Below are 23,947 nucleotides of genomic sequence, written 5' to 3'. Positions count from 1 at the left end.
TGGTGCATAGGATTCAATAGCAGTGATAACGCAGAATGTTACAGAATATCCCACATACAGTAGGGCGCCAGCCGGAGAAATAACCTTTGCTACATCTGTACTTAATTGCAAGAAACATAGGAGTCTTATCTGCCCTTTCCGGACATGTGCTAAGGGAATACGCAATCCATGATTAAAGATACTTGTAGATCTAGGCAATAAAATAAACAGATTTATCTCTTTTAATACTCTTTCTGATAATACGCAACTAACAAAGGTTACATTTTAAGAAGCTTGAACATTTTTTTTTTCTGTAAACTTTGGCTGCAACTTTAAACTTCTGTTCATAGTTCAGTTCTAAGACATTTAAGGCCAGGTATACGAAGTGGTGCTAAGACACGACATCTTACAGCACTATAAGCCAGCCCATTCATCTGAATGGGTCATACAGTCTTACAGGGCCTTACGGTGTCTTATGTACACTGCTTAGCAAATGGTGTCCTTACGATTCCGAGGAATTAACTTGCTATGGGGCTAATCAATCAGGGAGAACTCCTAAGGGTTTCATTATTTAATGGAGACAAAACGAATGAGTCCAAAGACAAAGTAAAAAGAAGTGTGATGTTGTAGTCACAGCAAAAATTATTGTGTAAAGGCGGTCATTGCTGCCGCAAGGGATTGGAAGCCACACATATAAAAAATAAAGTAATCGGTTTAATAGTGCATATATACACACAAAAAGCCTGCTACAGAGTGAACTCTGACGCGTTTCGTCACTACAGTGACGAAACGCGTCAGAGTTCGCTCTGTAGCAGGCTTTTTGTGTGTATATATGCACTATTAAACCGATTACTTTATTTTTTATATGTGTGGCTTCCAATCCCTTGCGGCAGCAGTGACCGCCTTTACACAATAATTTTTGCTTTGATTACTATTGGCTGGAGCACGCTGACTTCCTCTTCCGGTTCAGAAGTCCCTGACGTCATCGCTGATCGGAGACCCAGCGCGTCAAGACTGTGAGTGATTGCCTCTGATATTCTCCCTTCTCCTGCCTCCGCAGTGAGGTCTGCTCAATCGTGGGTGACACCGGGTTAGGAGGGTTGTGGCGGAGGGTAGCGGCTGCTTAGCGGGTGGTCCCGAACAGGGAACACCGCGGTATCGCTGCTTTCATTCCTCCTTACCATCTTACACCCCTCCCGTTGTTTGTCACGTGGCACGATTGAAGTGGGGAGCTTGAAGAAACACTTATGTTTACATTGGGATACTGGACCTCAAGAGTGTTCTATTATATATGCTTATTGCTGATATTGTGGCTCTGAAACAAGGATGGTATCTGTTTGTGGACAATTTGTAGCACCAGTTTTTCTGTGAGGAATCCCAGGAAATTTGATGCTGTAGTCACAGTTTGAAGGATTAAAAAAAAAGTGTATTTATATATATATATATATATATATATATATATATATATATATATATATATATATATATATATATATATATATATATATATTTATATATAAACTTCTATGACATTACTTTTTTGTTTTAAATCTTTTTCAATTTCAGGGAAGTATTCATGTGAAGCTTTTTTTGTGGGGATCTCTTAAATAGTTAATATTTACGTATTTCTAATAATAGGTATAATCCCCAAATATTTCTATGGAAGCATTTTTTGGTTTCACATTGTAAGAAAGTCCCAGCTGATTTGTTTGATCAAAGTCCACTTGTTTCCATTCATGAGTCATCTCGTGAGGTTACATTGGGATAGCACAATCACTAATTCCTGGAAGAGATTCTCTATTCCTTGTAGTCACTAATCATCAATAATTTACCAACGGGACCATATTATCAGATGTGTCATAACCAGCTAGCTTCCCAATCCTTACCTTATCTCTTTCTCTATGTAAAAGTGTTTCTCTTTTAGTAACAAATTCTGCTTTTAAAGGGGCAGTTAGTTGCCCCCCACTATGACCTACTTTGAAAGTGAGTTCTATGTAATGCCCTTTATAGCCGCAGTCCACGCTGATCGCCACTCTTTGTTTTTTGCATCGTTTTTATATTTTATGTATACTTTGAACGATCCGCTCTTGCCCTTTTTGGGCGGTGTTTTTATTTTTATTGTCCGATGCTTTGTTCAGAATACGAGTCGTTGAAACATTAACCTTTGTAGTGCCAGGATCACGTGCCTGCTACCTTCTCCCCAGCTGATGTCAGCAGAAGTGGAGGAGGCGCCACTTCCGGTTCGATCGTCCAGACCGCTGCGTCGGGTTAACACCTAGTTAACTAACATTTGCCCATGACGTAACTGGTGTGTCAATAGGGCCTCTGGCGTGCCAGGGCCCATGATTTACAGTACCAGGTATAGAATAAGGACAACATGTACAGGACGTCAAAATGGATGTCTCCCCAGAGCATAATGTAATCCAAAGGTTAGGGCTGGTCTATGGCGCCGCACGTGCACGTGTATGCTAAACAGATTACAAACTTTATTTGTATTTTTATTTTTCCTAGCTGTTTTTGATTTTATATTCATTTTTTTTAAAAGGCAACTCCTGCTCTAATGTTTATTCTCACTTTCTCCACTACAACAGGCAGCACAGAGTTATTATCCATGTAGACATTAGACTGCCTTATCAGGAAAAAGTTATTATCTTAATCTTCTTAGACAAGGTTCTTTAAAGTCTAATAATGTCACTTACCCCCAGAGTCATTACGCTCTGTTATGGGTTACTACTGGGTTAACAAGCCAGGGTGGCCATGACTTCAATGTATTTTTATTCATTTATAAAATGACTTACCAGGAAGTAAAACATTGAGAGTTACCTCCGGTTTTCAGGTATGTCCTGGGCACAGAGTTATGGTGACAATACATGGTTACATTAAATGGGCAGAGGTTATACATTATATATAAAAACATTGCATGAGCAATTAAATATAATATATGTTATGGGTCTATGTAGCAGTTACAGACAAGATTAAAACATAAGACAGCTGTAGTCTTGAAAGAACTTAGGCTGGTGACGGCTTTGAGAGTCTCAGGTAGATTGTTCCTGTTGTGAGGTGCACGGTAAGAGGAAGAGCGGCCGGATCCTTTGTTGAGCTTTGGAACAGTGAACAGTCTTTTGGAGTCAGTTCTCAGGCGATAAGTGCTGTATGTGGTAGGGGTGAGGAGATTGTTAGATACATGGGTAGCTTGTCCAGAAAGTATTTGAAAGCAAGATTCAAGGGATAGCCAATGAACTTCACAGTGGTGAGTGTCGTAGTTACTTTGTAGGACAAAGCAGCATATTGAGTTCGAGAGGGCGTCTAGTTTTTCCCATAGTCTATCATTGACATTAGCATCTGCTGTGAGATGTGCTTTCTGACTATACGGGCCTAGGGAGGATTTATTCCTATAAAGTACACCTAGCTTGGAATAGGTTTTAGATGTCGCAGTATAATATATCAATATGCAACCCAACAGTTAAATGGATGTGAAACCATTTGCCCAGATATTTAAAACTAGTGACAGGGGCTAGGATAGTATTATCAGTTGGTTCTGATCTGTAGCTCTTTCATTGGAAGCTTTACAAATTTAGCCTTAGCCCCAAATACCATTGTTAACAGTTTTGTCAGTGTTTAAAAATAGTTTGTTTTAGAAAATCCAGTTTTCAAGTCTTGAAAAATCAGATAGGAGTACGTGTCCAAGGTCAGAGAGGTTAGGGCTGTGTGCGTATAAGATTGTGTCATCCGCATACATTTGTATTGAAGCTCCCTTACAAGCTGTAGGTAGATTATTAATGAAGACGGAAAAGAGTAGGGGCCCTGGAGCAGAGCCTTGCGGGACCCCGCAGGTACATGCTTCAGTGCTGGATGCTGGTTGTTTTGTTATAGTGAAGAAAATCAGAAAAGAACAACGATGCGTCAAGAACTTCTGAATGCACTGAGTCTTAATTTGCATATAAATTTGCTACATCAAAAGTATGAAAGGTGAAGAAGATACATACAGTAGTTCTCATTAAGGTGACACGACATTTAATTAAAAAGAAGAAGAATGACCCATGGGAAGCCATGAACTATTGGGACATACGTTGGCAATGTGTTTCGCTTTTACCTGTCACTTATTCTTTTGTGTTTGTCCCTGTTGCAAATAAACAGGTGCAGATAACATTGCAATTATTCCGTCAGTTATTCAAGATACAAAGTCCTTAAGGGGTAAAGAAAAACCTATGACAGCAGATAAATACCAACATAATTTGTTCAAAGGCTGCAGGGTTGCTGACACGTCATTCATATGGGTTTTGAAAACATATCACAGGGTGTCATTATCAAAGTGGCGGTGCAAAACGTATGCAATTTTCATAACAATTATTTTGAGAAACAGTTGTGTTCAAGTTATTCATATTCGTAAAAAAAGAGATGATAGAAAATATTTAACCTTATAAAGAGCACTTTCCATTTACTAGATTAATTAGGGTTATTACTAGATTTCACAGTTGGTGCTCATTTCATCTAAGGCTGCGTTCATAGACACTGCAGCCGTGCGGAGGCGCGCTGAGGCTGAGGGAAAGCGGGTGCTTTCCCTGGCCATAGTACGCTCGCTGTCCAGGGGCGTGTCTATGGGCGGGCCAGTGATGTCACGGAGCTGGTTCGCCCTCATTGGGTGAACCGCTCACGTGACCGCCCTATCGCGCGAGAATTCAGTTTTGACTGGTTTCACGTGCATCGCGCGCCCCCTTCCGCCCGCACGCTGTATAGACGCAATCAATGCCTTTAGGCAGTCTGATCGCTCAGGTCTGCCCCTGTATGGACGCAGCTTAAGTCATTTCTTAAAGTTGGTTTGCAAACATACAGTATTAACATGAAACTTTACCTGACCTCCATTTACAAATTCAAAGTCACCTCCCATTCTTCTGCTTGGGTTCCGAACAGGAAAGAAACATTTTGTGTATAACTTATGATGATGAAACCGTGGTGGCCAAATGGACTAAGGACAGAGGAAATAGTTAATTCATAACCACTCCAAAATGTAGAGTCTCTGCTAAAAAGAAATACCAACTATACTCTCAAAATACACAATAGAATACCTATTTACTTCACAGATAATTAATGAGACTGTCATGAACAGTTTGTCATGAAATTGATGCTTAAAGAAGCATAGATTTATCATGATAATTGCCCTCTACGTGTCAGCTTGTGACTTGGCCAGCTGGTTATAGAAGGTGTTACCCAGAAGCACATGTGATAATGAGATGTACTGTATAAAGTTATCATGTGTGGGGAAAATTCCTTCACCAAGTCTGATTTAGAGTCAACTCCTCTGACTAAGATATTTCCATTTGGCAAAGGGGCAAGCAAACAAAATGGGTTGAAAAGCTTTATGTCTCAACATACTTTTTGGTGTATTCTGTGTCCCCAAAGAAAGCTAATATCAGTGGCAATTTGGTTAAAAAAAAAAAAATTGGGGGGGGGGGGGGGGCGCTAGGATCAAATTGAAGTGAAACTATTCCTTTGTTTACTCCATTTTATAACGGAGTATCAGTGAGTACACAAAAGTAAATCCATATTTACATATTGACCAATGAGAAGCATTTAATGTAGCCATTGGCTAATGTCGATGTCTGATATTTATGCTGAATGACATGTTAGATTATCAAATGTTTGTTTCTTTCCGTAGGTGAAAAACTTTTATTCACACCAGGATGAACCCACTATCCTCCTAAATATCAAGAGAGGCTTGGCTAGCCTATTCCAGATACAGCTGAATTCTGGTTCTGTCAATGAGGTATCACTGTTTGTAATATTTGGTGTGGGCAGTTAGTTCAAGTGGTAGCATGTTTGCCCAGCATGGAAGTTGTGGAGGAATCAATGTCTGTGTTTTATCTTCCCAGCATGGATCTTGTGAACTGTGAGGATTGTGGGTGTCTAATACAGGATAGAATGATGAGTACCACATCATTTCATTCTATTTGCATCCTTTGGTGGGCAGGAAATGCAGCTCAGAAGTTTGCAGAAGTGTACCTACTGTACCAAGCTAGCCATGTTGTGACCTAATGGTTGGCATAGCCATTCCTGGTTTTAACTCTTTAGAGATTGTTTAGCAAAGTCTACCAATTGCAAAAAGGGGACAACAAAAAAAATGCACCTGTATTTTTTTAGTTATAATAACTACTGGAAACAATGGTCATTGTTTGAGTCTTTGAGTCTGAAAATGTAGAGTGGTGTCATACATTTTTTGATCCAGTAATATGATCTCTATTATATCCCTATTATATCCCTATTATATCCCTATTACATCCCTATTACATCCCTATTACACTGCCCTGGGACTGTTTGTCAATGGCTTATTGAAAGAGGAAGTGTTACTCTTCTGTTTTAATTGCCAAGGGAAAGCAGAGTCTACTGAAACCCCCAAATAATAATACTAATAATTGTAATATATATTTTTTTCTTATTATCATATAATGTTTTCACTAGGGTTACAGGCCCTTATGTCTTACTTGGAGAGACACAACCGCAGACAAAAGTTTAAACGTCCTGTCCCAGCTCACTTAGACTAGTAATCACGACCAGGGCATCTACTCCATATGAACAATATGTTAATAGTTCCTGCACTGGTTCATTTCTTTAGGTTGATGTTTCAGGTACCTGCAAAGTTACCTATCAGATGCGTCAGAATCGAGTGAACAAAATTAAGGAGCTTAACACCTGCAAGATATCAAGAACAGGGTTCACCAACTCCAATAAGGTATGAAATGCTTATGTAAACATGCCTACTTTGAAACTGATAACGGATGAATTACATCCACGTATGGATTATGTGTTGAGAATCCTAATTTATAGCTGGCATTGTCAGTGGTCACTAACAAACACGTGGGAAGTTATGTATCAAACTCTCCCAGCTAGAGAACCAAGGCAACACTGGAGCAAAAACACTGCACTCAATGTATCAAAGCAAAAAATGTCATTGCTTCCTATGCCATGGTGTCTTTTTCTTTCATACTTCTGAAACAGTTTTGCCTGATATTTGCCACCAGGAGTCTTTAATACACAGCCCCCCTCTCCCCCAGCCCCCCCTCTCCTCCCCCAACCCTCCAGGTAAGGTATTATAGAAAAAAGGACGCATTTGATAATACAATAAGGGTCTTCAAAAATTATAATTTTGAAAGTATATTAAAAAATCAAAAACACCCATAAAATAAAGTACAGGAAATAAGAAAACATTTCCTGACTAGACAGATCACCTGACTTTTTATTAAAATGGCCAAGCACGGCTAATTCTGGGTTCACCCCAAATGAAACTGATCTCTGTAAAGACATCTGCAAGCTAATTCCTGAGAACCCCGTCACTTCACAAATTCACACCATCTATTTTTCTAATCTGATCTAGAGCTGTTCTTATTACAGGCTAGTACTGTAAATATATCTGGATTGGCTTTTTTATGTGTGATGTGCTTCTAATGTAGTATTTGGTAAAGTAATGTTAGTTGTGCCAGACAAATATCATTGACTTGCAGTCATTCATTTCCATTGTTTAGTCACACATCAAAGCCAAATTAAAATTACCTGACTGAATTTAGCTGAGTTGTGAATAGATTCTAAATTGTTTCAGTGAGTGATTCTATAAATTGAATGCATAGTGAAGAACACATAGAAATGGTTGTATTGCAGAGTCACTTCCTGCACAAAGTAGTTCCACATAATTATGAGGTACATTTTTTATACAAGATGTCAGTCCACACTACCATCAATGCAAAAAGAAGATTACTTACAGAATTTGTGACATTCCAGTTTCAGGAAATATAGAAGCTTATTATTTAAACTGATTTTTTGTGTGAATGCGCTATTACCTATTCTGTACTTTGTCGCGTCACACTTAAGATATATAATTTTCTCCAGTATTTTGTTAATGATTTTTGGGGCAGTATTTTTTTTATATAGTATCTGAATCTGAACCCTCCGAGACGATCCCCTCTCTCCAGTCTCCAGGCCTCAATTTTTCTACCAAGCAGGATGATGTCCAGTGGAAACTATATGCTTCCAGTGGCCAAAATGTTGACAACATTGTTTTGGCTGTCATTCGCTGATAGGAACCTTCCACATCATTAGGAGTTGATATTGTGGCTTTAATTTGGTGAACCTGTGGAAATATTTATTAGAGGATCAGCTCAGGTTCAGGTTCTATTAAAAAAAAAATTGGGGGATTACTGCTTTAAATGATGTTTCACATATATTCAAATGTAGGTTCAACATCCTTAACCAAAAAACATAATGACATATACAGTACCAGGACAAATTAAATGAGTAGTTATGGACCTGGGGCGGGGGGCAGAGAAAAGGGGGGGGGGAGGGGGTTGAAAGAGAGAGAAGGCAGGGAAAAAGGGGAGAGAGGGGGGGAAAGGTTGGGGAGAGAGGGAGAAATGGAAGTGAGAGAGAAGGGGGAAGAGAGAGGGGGGGGAAGAGAGAGGGGGAGGAAGAGAAAGAGAGGGAAGGAGAGAGATAGAGACAAAGGGGGGGGAGAGAGACAGAGGAGGGGGGAGAGAGAGAGGGGGGAGATAGAGAGAGAGGGGGTGGAGAGAGACGGAGGGGAGGTAGGGAGAGATAGAGGGGACAGTGACAGAGACACAGAAAGGAGTCTACCTTTTGCCCTGGAGGATTGAGGGGGCCTGTTAGAGACCTGTGTTTGGGGCCTGCAGAGTTGCCTGCTGGAAGGTGCCCACCGGGCCTGGGACATGAGTCACATTTGATTGAGTTGAAAAAGGGAGTTAAAAATAATTAAACAATGTATAAAAAATGTAAAACTATACCTTGAAACTCTTTTAGCACAGACACAATGCATGCATATTATTTTCTCATTTTGCAGGTCCTGGGAATTTCTAATAAAGGAACATCAGCTACAATCTACATTTTAGAGGATGGGTTTATTAAATCTGTGTTGGCTGAGGAAAATCATGTGTTGACTCTTAATCTTTACCAGGACATCGCAGCTAAAATAGTTTGCAAGTAAGTGTGCTCCACTAATCCTTTGTTGCATGCAAAATGTTGACAGTCATAATGCAATTTTACATCATTTTATGTTTAACCCTTACAGTGTCCTAATGACGTAACAGATACGTCATGGGCACTCAGGCCATAATATATATATATATATATATATATAATAAAAAGATCACTTGTGAGCACATTCACATGTCTATGGCAGGTCTGCAACCCTACCTTTCACCATTATCCCCAGCATACAATGCTTCCACTGCAGCAAGGGATTCTGGGAAATTACATGCAAATGAGCACACAATATGTAATCTTTTGTCTGAAAAACCATTGTTACATGGAGCCCATATAAGCTAATTCTCGCTGTTAACACAGCTTTAAAGCACAGCATGGGAATCAGATGCAAAGCTAGAGAAACCATTCACAGACATGTTTCAGTCTTTTTACCTTTTTCACCCACCATAACTTAAAACGTGTATATATATATATATATCCAAAGAGAATGACCTAGGTGCAAATGGAGACAAGAAAAACAAACATAGGGTAGTACGTTCTAACAAAGTAAACCGCCAGAAGGTATGATATGCACTCACAGCGTATAGGATAAAATCAAGCCTTGTATCCACTCTGGGATCTGGAACAATTATGTGATGAATCTGGAACAGCTGGTCATCCACAGCAATTGTAATCTCGAGCATAGATTCACATGCAGGAAGAGAGGTAAAACACAAATAGCGTAACACAGTTTATTAAAATTGTTAATAAAAATAACTATAAGTAAAAGACTAACATTCTGTGAGATATCATAAAACTTTTGAGAATTCTGAGCATCTCACACTCATTAGAAAAAGATAGTAACACTTTGCAGATTTCTTCAACAGTCCTTGGTATGTGGATTAGTAACCAATAAGGAAATGGGTCCTGGTTGTAAATAGCAAACACACTTGGTGTCTCTACTGCTCCACACAGTCTCCTTGTGTGAGCGGTCTCTTTCCGTTATTATCAACCTACATAGGTCTTTCTCACTGCACCTAGTGTGCGTATAGTACTCACGGTACTTAGAGGTAGGTGCTGTCCGGTTTTACACTTAGTAAGCTGTTACTTTCTTCCCACGAAGAGTCCTCAGTGTTCCTTCGGTCACCCACGTCTCCTGGGGACGCTCCGTACCACGTGACGACGTGGTGACGTCACTCCCTCTCGCGAGAGTTCGTCCGGTGGGCTGTGGGAGCGGGGCCTCGATCCTCTGCGCTGCAAATCTTACCGCAGGCAAATAATGGGACAAATGGCCACCGGCACCTCTTGGCTGCTGTCTGCTGCTACTACTAAGTATACTGTTCACAGTCTGCAAACCACGCCCTACGCGTTTCTCCGTTAGGCTTCGTCAGCCCCTAAGCCAAACTAGGTGTACTTTACAGGAACAAATCCTCCCTAAGCCTGCTGGTCAGAAAGCGTATTGCACAGCAGATGCTAATGCCAATTATCGACTAAAGAGACATAGTATATGGCTCGGCACCCCAAACCCACCTTGGCAAACTTGACACCCTCTACAATTCAATTGGTCGTTTCGTTCTCCAATTAAACTACAACACACATCACTGCGAAAGGCTCAAAGAACTAGATTTGTCATCACTCTAGTTGGGCGCAAAGTTCACCTTTCCTGTCTTGACTTCAAATACTTTCTGGGCAAGCTACCCAGCTATCTGAACAAGCTCCTCACCCCTACCACATGCAGCACTTATCATCTGAGATCTGACTCCAAAAGACTGTTCATGGTCCCAAGGCTCAACAAAGTATCCGGCCGCTCTTCCTTCTCTTACCGTGCACCCCAAAACTGGAACAACCCACCAGAGACTCTTACATCCACCAGCAGTTTAAGTTCTTTCAAAACTAAGGCTGTCTCACATTTTAATCTGGTCTGTAACTGTTACAAATGCCTATAATATACATCTTCTCTAACTGTGAATGCAATGTATTGTATATAATGTATACCCTGTTCATTTATGTAACTGTATTTGTAACCATGTATTATTTGTCATATTAACTATGTCCAGGACATACTTGAAAACGAGAGGTATCTCTCAATGTGTTACTTCCTGGTAAAACATTTTCTAAATAAATAAATAAATAAATAATAACAATAACATTTGTTTTTTATTTTTTACCCTTAGTATGAGTTCATGTTTTCCCTATCCTGTAGTGGGTTTGTTTTCAATCAAATGTATTTCACCTAAGCATGATTATCCAAATATTCAGGCAAAACCTGGAGCTGAAGTCTACTGAGGCTGGACCCAAGGAAACCCCAGGGAAGCAGATCAGCCCAGTGATCAAGGGTCTGGATCCGAAGTATGTAGCTCTGCCCCTGGTGGCAGATCAGTTGAAGACTGAATGCAAAAGTTGCCCATCAGTAAGTACATACAATTCACTTCCACTGTCAGCTGCAAAAGTATTTATATTATACCATTTATTTATTAAATTGCCCCCCCCCCCAAAAAAAGCTTTTATTAAGAAATGTCAGCAGCTGTAGGAGAAGGAATAATTTATTTTTGCCAAATTGCAGCAGCCCACAAAATACAATTATTACAGAAAATACATTGCTTATTGATCATTACGTTGCTGCTTTGGTACCCATTTTCTCAAGATACTTGGCTGTAAAAATGCGAGTTATAAGCCATTTTGATTGTCCTGATTAAAAGAGAGAGATATATCCCCCCCAAAAATATGAAACTATATTTTAATCAGCAGCAGTACCGTAACCCTGCTCATTGCAGGTGAGCCATACTGTGACAGGTACTACCATGTATACATTGTAATTAATTATATCTCAATGACAAATCTTTTTCTTTCCTAACCATTTTCAAAAGGGTTTGATTATTATTTCTTTACAACCTTTTGAAATATTGATTCCAGGGCTCCGAAGTATTTTTAGAATTGTTACAATGCATACATTGTTTCTCTATTTGGGGTTTGAATTATTAAGGCAGCTTCTCTTGGTTAACAGTATTAACAATTCGTTTAAAAAAAAAAGAAAAGAAGCCACAACCTGGCTTTGCTCTTGTTTGGGAATATCATGTCTATGATCACTGTTTAGCTTCAGCAGCACTGGCAGGCCATTCGCAAGCAACTCGAGCCGAAAAACCTTTCGAAAGCCGAAGCTGGTCGCAGCTTCCTATCCTTTATCCAGAGCCTTCGCAGGGCAAAGAAATCTGAGATGCTGCAGCTTCTTAAGACTGAAAAGGAAGATGTGCTGTGAGTACCATTGGGGTTGTACCAAGCGTCCTGGTCAGCATGTAAACTAGAGTAGTTCATAGGAGTCAAAGAGCACACTTCAGTTAAATGCATTGAATTGCTGGGCTTGAGGTGACCAGGTTAAGGTCATGACTAGACTGATTACCAGGCTTCTCATGAAAATAAACACATTGCATAGAAAATTCTAATTAAAATATATTAAAGAAAGACTTCTAGGTCCATTGGCTTTGAAAACAAAAAACGATGTTTCCCCCTAGGTGGGGAAGCAGAGGTATCTGGAGCTGAACAGTGTTAATTTCAGCTCCGGCGGACGCCCTGCTCCCGAAGATACTTAAATGTAAAGAGGCTGGCGATACCTCTCCTGTTAAAAGGTCCCGCGTCATACAGACCAAAAAAAATCAAACAAATTATGTAATGTTTCAATAAATAAACTCTCACAAAAAAATGATGCATTTGGATGAAGTTTGTAGACTTTTCCTGACATTTTTATAAGCTGTATACATAATTTCTAATTACTATTACATTGTTGCAGTATGGTCAACAGTGCTAAGTTATTTTTGGTCTCACAGCAGAATGCAGTAACTGAAGGTCTTACCCATATTCTCCCCAACAGTCCTCAGCTGGTTGATGCTGTGACCTTTGCTCAGACGTCTGCCTCTTTGGAGGCAATGCTGGAGTTTCTGGACTTCACCAATGGAAGTAGCGCTTTGTTGCAAGAGAGATTCTTATATGCCTGTGGCTTGGCCTCCCATCCGAATGAACTCATGTTGAAAGCTTTACTTGTAAGTTTACATGACATAACATTGCAATGTTCACTGTGTCAAATAGTCAACAGTCAGAGAAATAGATTAAAAATGTCTGTTACAAAAATAGAGAAAAGCAAATAAAAATACCACTTGTGGTACATTTGCATGTCTCTAACATGCAACCCTGCTTTTCCTCATTATCTCTTAGCATACAGTGCTTCCACTGCAGCTAGGGATTCTGGGAAATTACATTCAAATGAGCCACACAGTGTCACCTTTTACTTTATTTCCAGTCCCCTTTTTCACCTAGGATGCAGCACCATTCTAATTTGTAAGTATAGTTCACTAAGAAATTCACTTTAAACACTGTTAATATATTAGCGCCTTAATTGTTTTCCTTTTCATAAAATACTAGTTATTTCACATATTTGAGCCTCTTCTGTGACTATTTAACTACACATCTCCCTACAACCCTTTACGGGATAAATTATTTGTGCTTACTAGCTGAGTAATACAGTAAGTGCCATTGTGTACATATGTGCTATTTTAGAATGACCAAGGATATCTTGCAATCTTAAAACAAAGAAATGTATTAAAACGGTTTCATTTTTTTAATTTTATTATTAAATCCCCAGGGCAAGTTTAACGGAAAAATTGCTAACAATGAAATTAAGGAAACTGTTGTCATAATTATGGGTGCACTCATCAAAAAGCTGTGTCCGGGAGGAGGCTGCAAAATACCGGTATATTTTACATTGCATTCTTGTTATTTAGTTTGTATATTATCAAACTACCACACTTATGAACATACAATAAAATAATACAGTTTAGGTGTATCTTGATTTCAAGATGAATAGCACTATACAGCCATACTGTACTTATTCCAAGCAGATTACCGTCAAATTCATTGTCATCATTATTTATTGGTTTATTTTCTGAGTCTCATTCATTTAGAGGCAGTCTTGCTGGTTGTTACCATCAGCGGTGCCAGTAAAATTAATTCACACTGATAAATAGTATCAGTTAATTGAAATGTTTTTTGGGGGGGCAGAACCCCTATGTCTCACTGATTGCGATACGTGAAGGTTGACATCCGACATCCCCGCGCTGTGATCGCATCCTAGTGCTTTCCGATCGTCGTAGTCCTGCATTTCTTAAAAGTGGGAGTGTAAATGTTTACATACCGAATAGCTTGTCTTGTAATATCAATTGTTAGTCCAAATCAAAAAGTTGAGACACGTCTAAAAATGAATAGATATAGGGAACGTATTGTAGGACAATGGCAAGCTTGGGATAAGTCTATTTGGTCATTTTTGCTTCAGACAAATGTAAAAATATTATAAAAATACAACGTTTAAGTAATATCTGCTTACAAAATGTACTGCTCCACTTTACAGTAAAAATGACATGTATCTTGAGCAACTCACAAAGTTTTTTGCTCAGGGATCGAATTGCATTTGAATGATTATTTACATTGTCTTGTTTTCCTTAGTCAGTGGTGGAAGCCAAGAAGCTGATCTTAGAAGGTTTGCAAAAGGCGGAAAAACCCTCTGATATCAAGACGCATCTTTTGGCTCTGAAAAATGCCAATCTGCCGGAAGGAATTCCTTTGCTGCTCAAATATTCAGAGTCTGGGGAGGGATCTGTCAGCAGCATTGCAATAAGTGCTCTCCAGAAATATGATATATCTTTCATTACTGAAGAGGTAACAAAGTACATTAGTGCATATATAGGATACAGAAATGTATGCACATCTTGATAGATGAGATATAAAAATCAGCTGTGGAGAAGTGTCTTCTTCTCATTCACAGTACAGTTCCAACGTGCGTGGAAGCAGTTTCAGGCAAGGAGAATCCTGCTTGTGCAGCCAACACAACGTAGACAAACAATTTCTTCAAGGTACAGGTCTCCTCTAGGACATATTATTAAAAGGTCCATATGGTACCTGAAACGTTGTTTCTCCTCTGTTCCTGGCTGTCACAATAAATTAAGAATTGCATTATGAATTTGTGAGTAGAGCTCTACTCTGTACCTCTCCCTAGAGGAGACCTGCATTTTGAGGAATTTGTTCTTCTCATTTATACCTGATAATTATGTATACAATGCTAAACAAGCAAAGTATGACAGTTTGATGAAAAGGTAGTAGAGTTTTTGCAGGCAAACGGTTCAAATTAAGTGATTTATATGCTTTTATCTATTTTACAGGTTGTACTTATTGAATATATTGTTGTGAGCCGGTATATAGTTTACACTTGGACTAGGTACTAGTCAACCCTATTCTTACAACCCCCATGGGTCAAAAAATGATCACATCTAATGTCCTGGCAATGTTAACAAAATACAAATAGCCACCAACCACGTCATTAAAGAACATTGAGCAACAATGTGTTGAATATGTTGAATGTTGCAATATCGCATAATTATTCCCTTATCTATTGGCTGGTGGCTACTTTCATTTCTAATACTTGCCTGGACATCAGAGATGAATATTCCTGAAGCCAAGAGGCCAGGGTAGTAAGCAAGTGTGTCTCAAAAAAGCAACACTATTAGCGAACTGCCACAAATCAGATAATATTAAAGATGTTTTTATTATTATTTCATACTGTTCAACTGTCTGATCAGCCACATGTTTCTTTGTGCGGTTACTCAACATTTTGTCAAGAATCCATGACGTGCTAAATGCACGATAGATTAAAATGATTTAAGTCACATAATAGCTTTAGTTATATCATTGAACTAAACCAGATACTGGATAAATCAGTTGTCACACATCTCCCAGATATCTCAGGTGTGCTCTTTTTTGTGCACAAGGAATATTGAAATGGCAACCAGGAATTGGAAAGGGTCTTCTTCTAGGTGTGAGCAGTAAGGCTAGGTCCCCGCTGCAGTCGGCGGCATGCGCAGCTGCACGCGCTCCTCCAACCAGCCCCTTACCTTCTATCTGGCTGTCCTGAGTGCGTTCTCGCTCCCTGGCTCACAACACCCTGTGACGTGTCAGCCAGCAGGGGCTACAATAGGATTGTGATCCCGAGCTGTGACGCGTCACGTGGTGCACCAGGGAGCCAATCAGAGAGGAGGGTTGTTCCTGCCCCTGCAACCTAAGTATTGAAAGCAACTACACTGAACTGTGATCGGTGCGTCCTGTGGCAGGGAGCGCTGCTCCGCTTCCCCCGCCAGACTACAAGCCTCTGCTGAGGTGTCCGATGAACACTGCTGGTAACGGGGGAGGCAGGGGGAGCAGAGCGGTCTGGAAGCGCAGTGAGCCGTATGTCTCCCAGCAGTGATGACCCCGCCCCCCTCCACCATGGCCACGCCCACCCGACCCATCTTGGCCACGCCCCCCACGCCAAAAAAAGCTCCCTTCAGACCGCAGATTGTGGTGAAGCGCCGTGCATGCACCACCATGACACAAGGCGGGCGCGCCAGCGCATGCAGCGGGGCCTTAGGCTTAGGCTTACAAGTATGCTGTGACAATACCATTTCCAGCATCTGATTTAGTTCAATGCTGCTGCCCTGAGTAGCAGAGGCTGTGGGTTTTCTTATTAGGTCTGACACCAGTACCCACTTCAAATATTTTATTATGTGTCACTCATTTAAATATACTTTGCACGGCCATAGCATATCTCCCAGGGTACCGCAGGTGTGTTCCTTTTTCATCACAGGGAGGTCTCAATAATTTATTTGGAGGGAGGTTTGAGGGCACATATTTACAACTGGAGATACTACTGTAGCGCCTGTTCCCCCCCTGCCACGGAAGATCTGGCCACTGCATGGGTGTTTCCCCGGTGCTGTAGCTCACCTGCTTGAGTTGATCCGCAGTTGTTGTATGGGAGCAGCAACAGGGCAGGCTTTCTCCTTCTCATAGTGCAGCGCCTCCATCCCATGAGGATCTGGCTGAAAGCAGGATGGTCCCACAGGCAATTCTCCTTCCCAATAACCACACATCATAGCTGCATGGCATCATCTCCATTCCCTGGAGCAGACCCCAGGGGCTTGAGGCCTCAAGAGACACTGCCTAATCTCCTTTACCCTCTTGCGGGGAAAAGGGTATCACACCATACCACACAGCTTAATCATAGCCCATATCCCTCCTCAATTTGGTGGTGTCAGCTTTTATACCCGGGGGAAGGGCTTGTAACCCCACCCAATAACAGGACAGGTCTAGGTACTGACAGGCATCACACCATATACATGTGACCGAGTCAGTACCCTCTCCTAGGTATGACACTCCAACTGCTGGTTTAGGACTGCCCCTGGATAAGGCAACATAGTACCCATCCTGTCTGCAACTGCAGGCTAGGCCCAGTGCAGGAGATTAACCCCAACATTGCCTGTTTCTATCAGGACTTATAGTGTTCAGGCCAGTAGAAGGCTATAGCCAGGGGCACTTGGCTACACTACTAAATTGGAAGTCCTCCCTCCCCCTGTCCCCACAAAAGCCCTATATCAAGCTCAGAACAGAGCTAGCACCTTCAGGCCATTCCAACTCCGAAGCAAGTACAATCCGGGAGATTTGCATGTTAAAACGTGCGGTTTGTCACTGTTTATAGAAGCCGTTTACAAGATGCGATTTGCAATAGAGAATAGGTTCTTTTTTCTCACATTTCATTCCGAGACTTCAGAACATGGCGAACCTTGCGGTCTGGCAATGACCACTTCGGAGCTACGAGAATACGCCCATAAGGCCCAGATCCACAGAGCTCCATTATTGAGAGGGAGATAGTCTTCTTTGTTAAAGTCCCAAGGTGTATATATACCACCCCAAACAAACCTTTAGACAACACGTGTAGAGTTACCTGTGCACAAAAAAGGAGCACACCTGAGATACAGTACCTGGCATATATGCTAATATGGATATACAAAGTATATTTAAATGAGTTACATTTTTGTTTTGCAGCCAGGGTATGAGATCCTGGGGATTGCCCCATAGCCGATACATATGCAAACGCTATGTTATTTTTGTCATGTATGGATGGCTTTATGTTTATCTTTGTGTTATGGAAATATAGGAACGGCTGTTACCTGTAACAATGATGTAATGTGAGCAATGTTATTTGAAGCTAACGCAAGCCAGTCCTAAGTTAAAATACCGCCAAACCTATCCTAATAATATCACTACCGGCTGTTGTTTTTGCATATAATTAACTTTGTGGATTTGCATTAACCTCAAGGCTTATTCTATATCAGCAGAAGTGGCTGATTGGGCCAGTTTCAGCCCAAATTCCCTATTGATTTTAGTGGGGAGGATATAGAAAAAGCCTCTAACGGGGTTATTAGATATCTGCCCAAGCAGCCGTTCAATATCTTTTACGGCCCCAAATCCTAAGACAAAGTAGTTCCAGGGTTAAAATCAAGGCTTTGAAGTAATATTATAAGTGGATTAACCTGCAAATAAACAATTGTTATCCAAGATTTTCCATACAACATAATCATTCTAGTTCCATACAACATAATCATTCTAGTTCCATACAACATAATCATTCTAGTTCCATACAACATAATCATTCTAGTTCCATACAACATAATCATTCTAGTTCCATACAACATAATAACATCAACAATGTCTTATTGTACAGGGGCATTACTACTTTTGTCACCAATCAGTGCATGGCTAAATCATATACCTTAATGTTCATTATTGGTTTAACAAAACAGGTGAAGAAAGCACTGAACAGAATTTATCATCAGAATGATAAAATCCACGAAAAGACGGTGCGGACAGCTGCTGCAGATATAATACTGAACAGCAAACCTTCTTACATGGAGGTTAAAAACGTGCTTCTTTCTATCGGGGAGCTTCCACTGGAAATGAATAAGTACATGCTCTCTGTGGTCCAGGATATCCTTCAGTTTGAGATGCCTGCTAGGTAGGTTCAATTATCTTCAACTTTAAAAAGAGCTACAGTATGTTTGGTTTCATGATCTTTGCATTTGTTTTAGTTATTGTGCTTAAGACATTGCAGAATTGTGTTACTATCACCTGTTTCCGGGCTATCTTGTTTACACAAAGTGAATTTAATCAGGAGTTCGTCTTAAACCAATTCCTAATTGGACTTTCTGTTTAACATAAAACATCGTATGAGACAAATTGTTTCAGCAATTGCATCATTAATACAGTAGTTTAATGCCCCGGTGTATAGATCTTCAGATGGCAAATGGTGACAGGGTGCCTGATGAAATCAACACCAGAAGCTGACGTGTCATCGGCAATCTCAATATTTCCATGTTAGAGTTAGTTTTTGATTGTATGAAGCGTACTAGTTATTTCCAGCTGCTCCCAATCCTGCCTTTCCGGCACGTCTCTCTATCACCAACCTCTCCCCAACTCCTGTTCAATTAGAAGAACTAGTGATGCTACGTTGGGGTCTTTTTTAATAAAGTCTCCTGGTTGGAAAGCTGGGACCACAAGGAGGACAACAGATCTGCACCAGATTTATTAAAGAAAATAAGTCCCATTAAAAGCATAGGGATTTTTTTTCCTTTGATTTTTTTCTGGTGACCATTTTCTTGGAGGTGTGAGGGGGAGAAGTGGGAAAGTAAGGAAGGGAGGGGGAGAGGTGGGGGTGTAAAGAGATGGAGAGTTCTAGGTGTAAGAGGGACGGGGGATAGATGGGTGTTTAAGAGGGAGGGGGGAGGTGTAAGGGATGGAGGGGGAGAGGTGGGCATTTAAAATAGGGAAGGGGAGAGGTGGAGGTGTAAGGGAGGGGGGAGAGGTGGAGGTATAAGGGAGGGGGAGAGGTGGGGTTGTAGGAAAGGGAGAGGGAGGTGGTGTTGTACAGGAGATGGGGGGGGTGGGGGTGTAAGGACGAGAGGGGGAGATGTGGGACTGTAAGCGGGAGGGGGAGAGGTGGAGGTTTAAGAAAGTGAGGGGGAGAGTTGGGGTGTAAGGAAGGTGGGGGTTTAAGGGGGAGAGGTGGTGGTGTAACAGATGGAGGGGAAGAGGTGGGGGTGTAAGAGAGGCTGGGGGAGATGTGTGGGTGTAAGAGAGGGAGGAGGTATGAGGGTTTAAGAGAGGGAGGAGGCGAGGTGTGGGTGTAAGGGATGTGGGAGAGGTAGGGTGTGAGGGAGGGGGAGACGTAAGGGAGAGGGGGAGAGTGGGGGTGTAAGAGAGGGAGGGTGGGAAGTAGGGGTGTAAGGGAGGGAAGGGGAGAGTTTGGCGTTTAAGGGAGAGACCGGGAGATGTGTGGTGTAAGAGAGGGAGGGGGAGAGGTAGGGGTTTAAGAGAGGGAAGGTGATACGTTTTGGTGTAAGAGGGAGGGGGATGGGTGTGTGAGGAGTGGGAGAGGTGGGTGCGTAAGAGGGAGAGGGAAGGTTTGAGGTGGTGGTGTAAGAGACGGGTGAGACGTTGTGGTGTAAGGGAAAGAAGGGGAAATGTGGGAGTGCAAAAGAGGGCTGTAAGAGAGGTAGGGAGGAGAGGTGGGGTTTACAAGAGGGAGGGTAAGAGGTGGGGGTGTAAGAGAAGGAAGGGGAGAGGTGGGGTGTAAGAGAGGGAGGTGGAAGGTGTAAGATAGGAAGGGGGAGAGGTGGGGTGTAAGAGGCAGAGGGGGAGAGATGAGATTATAAGAGAGGGAAGGGGAAAGGTGGGTTATAAGAGGGAGGGGGAGAGGTGGGGATGTAAAAGAAGGAGGGGGGATGGGGTGTGTAAGAGAGGGAGAGGTGGGGTGTAAGAGAGAGGGGGAGGTGGGGTGTAAGAGTGAGGGGGATGAAGAGTGAAATGGGGAATGAGGTACAGAGAGGGGACAGAAATGGGGGGAAGGAGAGGATGAAAGAGGGGAGTGTGAGAAGTGGGGGTGTGAGAGAGGGAAGCTATGAAGTGCGGGTGTAAGAGAAAAAGATCACTGATGGGGTGTGAGTGTCACTGAGGAATTGTGTCAGAGAAGAGGATGGATGTCACTATAATTCGGGGTTAGAGTCTCAGGGACTCACAAAATGACCGCCCCGATCGCGCGGAGCTCCGTGGAACCACTAAACGCTCCCCCGCACCGGAGGCAGGGTACGTGGACTCGGCTATATATATATATATATACAGCTCAACTCCGTTATAGCGCGGTCCTCGAGGGCCACCCGATCCAACCGCGATATAACTGGAGATGCGCTAATTTTTTTTAAAAATGGCTGCCGCGCGCCCGATTGGAACGAGGAGGTGGAATGAGCCCCTAGCAGCCACTGTAGTTCTCCCAGCATTCCCCGTACTCCCCTCAGCAGCCAACCACGGATCCACGCAACTATCCTCCAGCCTCGCACTGATCCCCGCACTGGCCCCACCATTGCGCCAATCCCCGCACCGCCCCCCCCCCAGCCTCGCGCTGATCCCCCAGCCTTGCACTGTTCCTCCCCCCCAGCAGCTCCACGATACCCCCAAATGTGAGCTGTGACACCAAAGATAGGGGGGCTGTGTCTGTGGTGTGGTGTGTGTGGTGTGGTGTGGTGTGTGTGGTGTGGTGTGGTGTGTGTGGTGTGTGTGGTGTGGTGTGTGTGCTGTGAGTGTGTGCAGTGTGCTGTGAGTGTATGCAGTGTGTTGTGAGTGTGTGCAGTGTGCTGTGCTGTGTGTGCTGTGTGTGCTGTGAGTGTATGCAGGGTGCTGTGAGTGTATGCTGTGTGCTGGTGCTGTGTGCTGGTGCTGTGTGTGTAGTGAGTGTATGCAGTGTGCTGTGTGCTGTGAGTGTATGCAGTGTGCAGTGAGTGTATGCAGTGTGCAGTGAGTGTGTGCAGTGTGCTGGTGCTGTGTGTGCTGTGAGTGTATGCAGTGTGCAGTGCGTGTATGCAGTGTGCTGTGAGTGTGTGAAGTGTGTGCTGGTGCTGTGAGTGTGTGTAGTGTGCAAAAAATTTTTTCAATGTTTTTTAATGTTTTTTCATTCCGGGCCAATGCTCAAACCGCGTTATAAGCAGATCGCTCTAAAACGGGGTGGAGCTGTACTGATACCTCTACACATATATATATATATATATATATATATATATATATATATATATATATATATATATATATATATATATATTTTTTTTTTTTTTTTTAATCTATATATATATATATATAATACCTCCTAGTTTCAGTGATGTGTCTGTTTTTAATTGATTTTTAATTGTTTTAATTAATTTTATTAATATTGAATGTAATAAACCTTTCTTTTTTTACATACTCTCTGTGTGCTCGTATTTAGGAAGGTTTTCTACCCTCTTTAAGGGTTTGTTTGTTTGTTCTTGTTTTGAATTGAGTTTAAATGAGAATGATGCCTTATTAGAGAAAAAAGTTCCCATATTAACTGGTGCTTGTTTATCTTTCTACCCTGCAGTAAACTCATTCGTCACGTTCTAAAGGATATGCGGGTCCATAACTATGATCGCTTTTCTAAGACAGGATCATCTTCTGCTTACTCTGGCTATGTGACGCGTACGTATGGGGATTCATGGCGTTTGTGTATGTTTAGTCAAGCTAGATAGTGATGTCTCCAAGCATTCCATTTTCCAATTTGTTTTTAACTTGCTTGTACCTGAGAGTTATTATATGTCTTTATTTATATCGCGCAATTAATGTACACACCGCTTATCTATTACCGCGGCAGCAAACACCTTGCACTACATCTTTTTTTTTAGTTTGTTTTTTCTAGGATTGAAGCAGGAGGTCTCCGGTGCTGAACCCCATTAATTTCAGCTCTGGGCACACCCCGCTTATGGAGATACTTACCTCCGTAGGGGGTGCTGGTATCTCTGCAGCCAGGGAACCTGTGTGCCTAATGAAATGGCGGCGTTTAAATGTCCCACCCAGGCCAATAGGAAGCTGTGATGTCATCCCTTGCAGCTTACTATTGGCCAGCATGACCTGGACATTTAAACTCCACAGAGATACCGGCACTCTGGAAGAATAGGGTCCCCGGAGCAGAAATTAATGGGGTTCAGCTTTGGAGACCCTTTGCTTCAATCCTATTACACAAAAAAGTGGAACAGAGATGCAGTGCAAGGTGTTTTGCTGCTTTCATCTCAATAAACCTGATGTACAAACTCCTTTTAGTCGTTTTAGAGTTACAATATATATATATATATAAAAAGAGTCAATTAAAATGATGGTCAAATATACAGTAGATACAACTTACTGAATGGTCTTCACACAAATATTCATGCTTACGCAAGTTGTTGCTCCGACTAATCATTTTCAGTAGACCTCTAATCAAATTGGGCAGTTTGGACATTCACGGAAGACGTTAATAAATTGTTATGACTTGTTACAACCACTGTTCATTCAAATATCATGTTGTTGAGTTTTTGTTGACAGGAGTAAATGCTGGATCAGATTCCTAGCATTGATTCATTCTTAATAAAGCATATTTTCTGTCTGAGTGGGTGGCATTTACATAAGAAGCATGTCAGGCACTTGCCTGAGCAGATATTAATTGACAATACTGTACGTCACGGTAAAATATTTCCTTAGATATGTGCAAGTTGCCGTTCCCTTGGGATGAGCTTTGAGTTTCTGATTCTGCTGCTTATACTATGCCCTATACTATGCCCTATGTAGAATTTGTCATTTAAAAAATTGGAGGAAAAGCAGAATATATTACCTTAAGAAGCAAGACATTTCGTACCATGGAACCAAAATGAGAAGCTTTTTATTGCAAGATTAAGTGTAATATCTGTGCTACAGTATATGTCGCTTCATCTTTACCAAAGGCCTGAAATTATGCATCTACGCCATATGGACAGAAAAGGTGTTTTCTCCTTAATGAGTAATGCAAGCTCATTCTTAAAAATGATATTAAAATATAGTTGTGGATTGCAGTTACAGGTGCAGAAATAAGGAATCAACTAGCTAAGTGCTGCAAATTCCCATTATCTACTTAGCAATTCCCATAATTCAGCCTTCCTCTTCTCTGTTACTGTACCTTACAAGTACAAATACATGTCCTTCGCTACCGAAACCTAATAGAATGGGTGGACAGTGGTAGAAACAGATCTTGACTCCAATAGGCAACGAGGAGCTGCATTGTTCCCTGTCTGTGCATCCAAGCTGC

The 23,947-nt window shown here is 41.6% G+C and overlaps 1 protein-coding gene across 1 annotated transcript in view; it reads left to right on the top strand.

Annotated features, from left to right (window-relative positions):
• MTTP (microsomal triglyceride transfer protein) overlaps positions 1 to 23,947 on the top strand; it is a 58,267-nt gene that overhangs the window by 17,849 nt on the left and 16,471 nt on the right. Inside the window, exons 4-13 of the mRNA XM_075609285.1 lie at positions 5,636 to 5,743; positions 6,590 to 6,706; positions 8,822 to 8,961; positions 11,203 to 11,353; positions 12,038 to 12,195; positions 12,809 to 12,977; positions 13,577 to 13,684; positions 14,434 to 14,646; positions 18,597 to 18,808; positions 22,235 to 22,332. Coding sequence (XP_075465400.1) covers positions 5,636 to 5,743; positions 6,590 to 6,706; positions 8,822 to 8,961; positions 11,203 to 11,353; positions 12,038 to 12,195; positions 12,809 to 12,977; positions 13,577 to 13,684; positions 14,434 to 14,646; positions 18,597 to 18,808; positions 22,235 to 22,332 — 1,474 coding nt within the window. The remainder of the gene's footprint in view (positions 1 to 5,635; positions 5,744 to 6,589; positions 6,707 to 8,821; positions 8,962 to 11,202; positions 11,354 to 12,037; positions 12,196 to 12,808; positions 12,978 to 13,576; positions 13,685 to 14,433; positions 14,647 to 18,596; positions 18,809 to 22,234; positions 22,333 to 23,947) is intronic.

The sequence above is a fragment of the Ascaphus truei genome, chromosome 1, assembly GCF_040206685.1.
Source record: "Ascaphus truei isolate aAscTru1 chromosome 1, aAscTru1.hap1, whole genome shotgun sequence".
In the NCBI taxonomy this organism is placed as follows: Eukaryota; Metazoa; Chordata; class Amphibia; order Anura; family Ascaphidae; genus Ascaphus; species Ascaphus truei.
This window is presented reverse-complemented; position numbering and strand designations above follow the sequence as displayed.